The sequence below is a fragment of the Cyprinodon variegatus genome, unplaced genomic scaffold (genome assembly GCF_000732505.1).
Source record: "Cyprinodon variegatus isolate N-32 unplaced genomic scaffold, C_variegatus-1.0 Scaffold862, whole genome shotgun sequence".
NCBI lineage: Eukaryota > Metazoa > Chordata > Actinopteri > Cyprinodontiformes > Cyprinodontidae > Cyprinodon > Cyprinodon variegatus.
Genome location: NW_015151315.1, coordinates 13,475 through 20,073, shown reverse-complemented (window position 1 = coordinate 20,073; position 6,599 = coordinate 13,475). Strand labels below are relative to the sequence as shown.

At 43.6% G+C, this 6,599-nt stretch overlaps 1 protein-coding gene across 1 annotated transcript in view; it reads left to right on the top strand.

The window, feature by feature from the left end:
* slc16a3 (solute carrier family 16 (monocarboxylate transporter), member 3) overlaps nucleotides 1–6,221 on the top strand; it is a 31,756-nt gene extending 25,535 nt beyond the window's left edge. The window contains exon 7 of the mRNA XM_015397431.1: nucleotides 5,219–6,221. Coding sequence (XP_015252917.1) covers nucleotides 5,219–5,607 — 389 coding nt within the window. The 3' untranslated portion in view covers nucleotides 5,608–6,221. The remainder of the gene's footprint in view (nucleotides 1–5,218) is intronic.
* Nucleotides 6,222–6,599: the final 378 nt, after the last annotated feature.

Here is a 6,599-nt window from a genome sequence, read left to right as displayed (position 1 = left end):
CCCAAATATCCAAGGCAGTGTTTCACTCTAGTGAGCTTCATATTCCTCTTCAACTCGTTTCGCTTCCTGATAGACGAGTCCGAGTAGCTCCATCTCGCCGAGCTGAGACTGATGTGGACAGTGTGAGAACAAACATGGTGAGCTGTGAATTTTAAAACCCTGTGGTTTCGTTGAGCTGTAGCTGAGTGCAACGATTGAAAAAAATGTACAGTGTATCCCTAGCTTTATTGGACTTCACAAAGTGTCGGCAGCCGTCGCGCCACAGTGACGCTGCCTGGCATGTGTGATTAAATATATGCCGAGCCATCAGCACTCAAACTGGGGATGATCTTTGCTGAGGGTCACAGGCCAATTATGAACCCGGATCCTGCAGGTAGAATGGCATAGATCATGGAGAAAGCTGCAAGAGTGACCAAGAACTTTCACCGGTGAGAGTTTCTATTGAGACTATAAGGTAGAGAGTAATTTGCTTAAACAAAAACGATTAGCTAAAAAAAGCTGGATTTAACCCATCGCTGGCAGCTCCGTGCCCTCTGTTCCCCCACCGCTGTGTGACTGCTGACACCATCATGCTGGGTTAGCGTTGATGATGTCATCAGTGCGATAAAATTCAGGAAACTAGGGGCGTATAGTCAGTATTTCTTTTATCCGTGTGAATCCCTCTCACCAGAGCTGCTCCTTGTTTATCTAATCCAAGCGGACTCGTTTCGGCTTCTTAGATCAGACGCCACCGGCTCAATGATGTGACAGATTCCCTTATCAATTCTATGAAATGATTCGATTCCCTATCCATTCTCTTATCGATTCTGTTAACAATGAACTTGGTAAGTGCACTGTGACATTCGTCTAGCTTCGCCTGGGACATTCTATTTCTGCTTGCCTCAGCCAAGACAGAAGGCAGTGAGCTGCCAGCCTCTGATCCAGCCAGGCTACCCGTCTCGTCACAGTCATCTAAATCTAATGGAGAAGGCATCCATTTAATGAAAAAGCATTTCTGTACAATTTCAGGAAATAAACTCTGGTCACGTCGTACTTACTGAATGCCATGTGCATAAAAAAAGGTGAGGTAAGTCGTGCTGCTCAGCGCTAGGCTCTGGTGCTGCCTGGAACCGTTAGGAGAATCATTAAGCAAGCTGCCAAACGGTGCCCTGGAATTGGAGCACACAGAACCGGTCTAACAGGAACCGGTTTTTGTTTCCCATCCCTATCGGAGAGTGAGGCGAAGAAGGCAGCCTTTGGTGAAATTTACTTGAAATTTATCCTACTTGAGGCGGCTTTTGGGATGTGGATACGACAAACGAGAGTCTAATCAGGTCTTACAGATGCAGGAAACAACCACAGACGTTGAGGTTCATCCAGGCTCGGACTGGGAACGATTTCCGAAAAAATAGAAGCACAGTCAAACGCATGCGTCTCAAATGTGAAACACAATACGAATACACATTGTGGAATAACCGATCTATCTTCAAGCATCACATGACAACCATCACCAGTACTTCTATGATGCGGTTTTACTGGCTTTGGTTATTAAAGGCACACTATGCAACATTTTCCAGTTAATTAATGTGTTCCATAACGTTTTGGATGATTAAATGAGTCATTTCAGGTTGAACAAAGGTTTTCTCGGCCGCCCTGGTGGTCTGTGGGGGAAATACCGCATTTGCAATTGCAGGAGCCCTCGGCCCGCACCCACAGGCTCAGAAGTCTCGCGAGAGTCGGTCTTGCTTTACGGCGAGAACTGCTGAATGCCCCCAGTTAAAAGCATGCTCGTTGCTAGCACAGTGGCGATCTTTGTGCAGTTATCATGGCGGAACCAGCGTGAAAACAGTGAAAGCCCATGTCGGAGCAGGCAAGAAAGAGGAAAAGGGCTCCGGAGAGAGAGAGGAGTCGTACACGGGTGAACATCGGGCAAGCTTTTTCCGAATGGCGAGAGCTAAAATAAAAAGAAGGCTGCAAGGCTGACGGGGACCTCGCGTTTCTGCTGATGCGATTGTAAGTAACATTGGAATGGTTCCTCTCTCTCTGTGTGCATGTTCATACTTTCACTGTGTTAGTCATTCGTTGCGTTTGCCTGTCTGCTAAGCTCAAAACAACCGCGCCTGGCTTGACGGAGAAACCAGGAGAACAGCTGTGCATATTCACGACAGTGCACTTTTACTTTCGCCCTCTGGGGGGAGCCTCGCTGGAAAATCAACACCGGTTGCATAGTGTACCTTTAACATGGACACGACAGTGACTTCTGCTGCGTAACGTCCACAGTTGCACAAAGCCAGCCAGACAGGTGCTCACACATACTAGGTCTACAACATAAGCCTGAGTGTTGTAAAAACACCAACATAAAACAATATAATATAGAGGCAGATAGGCAGTTCTTCAAGAATGAATGCATGAATACATGTCAGCTCGGTGTGTTAGCATTCACTGCGAGTCTAGGTGGCATGTGGGAAATGAAATGGAATAATGTAATAGATGCAAAAACCCATCATGCACTGCAACATTTTTTTTTTGTGCAAAATATTCAAACATAAATTAACCAAATATAAAAGGAACATCGTAGTTTGGTTTAAAGAAAGCATTTTAGTTTTATTATAATTTAGTTTTTTGCAAGGATTTTACAGTTTAAAGAAATAGAAAATGACACAATATGCCAACTGTCACAAGGATGTGCATGACAAGGAAGGGTTTTATATACTGCATGCATCATTTAGGGAGTTAACATTGGATTACTTCTTGAGCTCCTTCAGTAATTTCTTGTCACAGGTAGGTGATTTGGCAGGAGAGTAAGTGTTGAGGCCGGTATGATTTAAGGAGGGCCGGCCCTTGAACGCTGAAATTAGGACCAGCTCATCGGGCAAATGCCCAGTATCATTGATTACCAGTCTGAACCTGGGTTCATCACACTGCTAAGAAGAATCATCTCTGGAAATCATGTGGCACAGTAGGGAAGCTAGTATTTTTATGAATGTCTGAAATGTCATGGTTGACTGTAAGGAGATGAGGCGGTCTGCTCATGCGCTCTTTGTTATCTGAGAACCGAGCCAGAACTGAACCGTGCCGAGCCTTACTGATGAACCAGTTCCAGTTTAGCGCAGTTCGGTTGTGTCTGGCACGGTCCGATTCAGTTTGCGTGCAATTTACACTCAACAGTTATCTCGGTTAATGTGCTCAGGCCGATCTCGGCTCAGGCTAGTGTAAATTGGGTTTAAGCTACGGTCCACCACTAAATTGGAGGGACACTCAGGGAAACTTTTTTCAATTGGCCCCACAACACCCACTGCTTAAACATTCACTTCAGAAAGTTTAGGTGAATAATATAAAAATACAATAGAAATAGTAAATCAGCCTTTTTATTTTGGTTCAAATCAGGATTTCAAGGTTTTCATGTCTTTTCAGGCACAAACAAAGAGAAGGACTGAAGATCTGCAGGTTTTAAACACAGTTAAAGGATCCTTGACCTGATGAAGCAATGAACAATGATCCTTCAAAGAAAAATGTTAAAATTTTGATAACAATCATTTGCTCTTTTTTTCTTCTTGCTTTTATTTTTCCACAACAAACTTACAGACATCAAACTTAACCTTGTAAAATGTACTTACATTCACTCCTGCATTCACCATTTAAACCTGCATTTGTTTAGTTCCAAAAATATACGAAGCTATTTAGATTAAGGCAGAGAAAAATAATGAGGCAATATATGACTAGAAACTGTAGTTAAGACATCCATTCAACACACCCATCAATAAGCTCCACCTTCAGTCCCTATGATCCTCATATATAGCTCCAATAGATTCTCAAAGTTTGCCCTTGGCAATGTATGTTAGATTTTCCAGTCCAAGCGAACCTGCAGCTTTATTCCTCCAGATCCAGAGGAGGGGGCCTCCATGCTCCTCCAGCATAGTGCAATTCTTTTTGGCTTGAAGAAGTCAGTAATCTATCAATGTAGTTGTCTTCTGCGATTGTTTAAATTCTATTTGGTATTTTCCTAGAACACAGATTTTAACCTCTAATTGGACTCTCACCTGAAAGTTGTAGGGAAGTCATATTTGAATGTCAAATCATTCTGGCTTAAACATGTATGTAAATGTTCTATTTATCAGACCATAACGTCCCAAAATGTAGAATCTTTTATAAAAAAAAAAAAATATCCTGTCTTAAAATCGGTGGTGTTTTTTTTTCCTTATCTTCTGCAGGCCACTTAGTTTTACGTCAGCCTGAACACCTAAATTCGGCCAATCATATATCAACGCTCATCTGTCAATCATATTTTTTTCGGTCATAGCATCTTGATTCATATGTCGCAGCTAATATACGCAACGGTTGAAATCAGAATCCTTTCCTTTCCCATTGAGTTGCGTCCCAGTGTTCACGGGGATGGACGTCTGTGTCTTCGGCAGGCGTAGAGCTAACAGAACTGGCAGCGTTGCGAGGCAAGGGCTCAAACATGTACGGCTGGAAGCCTTCTACACCAAACCAAGCTTCTGCCGCCCTGGCGTCCTCTTCCACAACATCTTCGTCCCCGCTTTCCTCCTCTAAATAAAAAATGGATGACAGAGGAGACTCATCCACGACCTCCGACACTAAACTCTCCTCCTCTTGCATGTTTCCGCTGTCCATAGCGTTCCTTGACAGCGTCGTTTCTAAGTCACCAATTTAGTGCTACTTGGTCCCAATGGAATTTCCCATTGGGAACCTGCTAGCACTAAGTTGCTAACTGGTTAGCAAGATGCTTTCTGAGACGCCGGCCACAACCAAATTTGCTTGCGAACCTTCTGCCACAACAATCCCGCCCCCTTGATAATCGACCAATCACATTCACTTTATTCACTCGTGTAAAGGCGGGCACCACTCGGAGAATTCAGAACTGCAACGGTTGGAACAGCCGCTTCCCTACGACTTTAAACGATTCAGATAGACACTTAATAACATCCTTCCAAAACTTCTGGACTTTAGGACATTCCCACAAACAATGGAGAAGAGTTCCTTTTTCAGATAAACATTTAGTGCAAGTATCTGGAATATCACTGGACATGTGATGAAGCCTAACTGGTGTTATATAGGTTCTCATAAGCCTTTTAAACTGCAGTCATATTCTCTATTAAAACCTTTTTTGTTCAATTAAACAGAGTCACATAGTCACCCCACCCTAGAATGTAATCTGTGAAACAAAATGGCGCCAACCAAGTCTAATCACCTTTTTTTTTTGTCTTCCTTTTCTCAGGCCGACTTCTTGATGCTACCAAGAACTACATGTACGTCTTCCTGCTGGCAGGATGTGAGGTGGTGGTCTCAGGAGTGGTTCTGGCCACTTGCAACTTCCTGTTTATCAAGATAAAGCCCCCCCCACCAGCAGACAAACTGGAGAGCATCACACTGACCGATGAATGTAATGCAAAGCTGCGAGGCAACAAGGCAGATGGAGACGATGATGAAGAAAAGGGAGAGAGAGAAGAGCAAGAGAAGGTTATGGAGGAGCAGAAAACGGAGGAGGAGGGCAGAGATGATGTCCGACCAAAGAGTGTGACGGTGGACTCCCAGGAGGTGGAGAGGTTCTTAAAAGATCCGCAGCCGAACGGTAACATGGCTGCCTGCCCTGAAACCTGTCTTTAGGTAGAGATAGAGGGAGAAGCAGTTATGAAACAGCTCAGTGAAACGTACCAGTTGGCAACGTACCCAACCCAAAGCTTTTCCCATATTTAAATGTTTGAGCGATGTGTTTCTGTCCGTCATTTGAAGTAGCTTTGTAACACTGCCATCATCTAAATGGTTAACGCTTCTGTTGGCGCCGTCTTTCCGCGTGAGGTTTGAAAAGTTTGCTACTTAAAACTCAGCTGCAGTCCTGCCCTGTGTAGACAGTTTCTATCAAATGTTGGCTCTTTTTTATGAATGTTCGCCACCAGCAAGTGAAATTAATGGATAAGTTTGTCAAAATTCTGCCTTTTTAGCATAAAAGGATCACATGAAGGGATGGTAAAAGTAAACGCTTTAAGCACTGGGATGAAACGGTGTAATCTGGATGCTGTTTGATACGTTTACAGAACAGTGAGGGAGGTTTCAAATGATTTGATCTGCATCCGCTGTGGTTGTTGAGGCCGGGAGTGATCTATTCCCAGAGAGTGAGGTCACCAGACACTGAGGCTGCCTTCTGGACACATTAGATCGCACTAAAAACACTTGATGGAGTTAGATTAGGTCATTAGTATGAGGCTGGGTTCTGGTATCTCACCAATATGATCCAAGCTTTGGCCGGATGTCAAAACCACTATGCGTGGGAGAGCTTTTCATTCCCCTCCAAAATGTTTTCCAAATGATTTAGCATCCAATGAGCCTCTAAATGGCTCTAATAAGATTACCTGAAAGAGACACTAGCGTTTTTTTTGTTTTGTCATTGACATCATACACCTTTCCTTTTTCTACTGCTTTTCTTTTATCAGGCTACATAAGGAATTCTACGGAGCCCCTCTGATGACATGGTCAAAACATTTTTTAAATTGTGGCCAGGAAGTAGTATTTCGTGGCCACGCAATAAGTTTAACGTGCGCACGAAATACTTATTAATGTGCGCACGAAATACTATTTCGTGGCCACGCAATAAGTTTAAC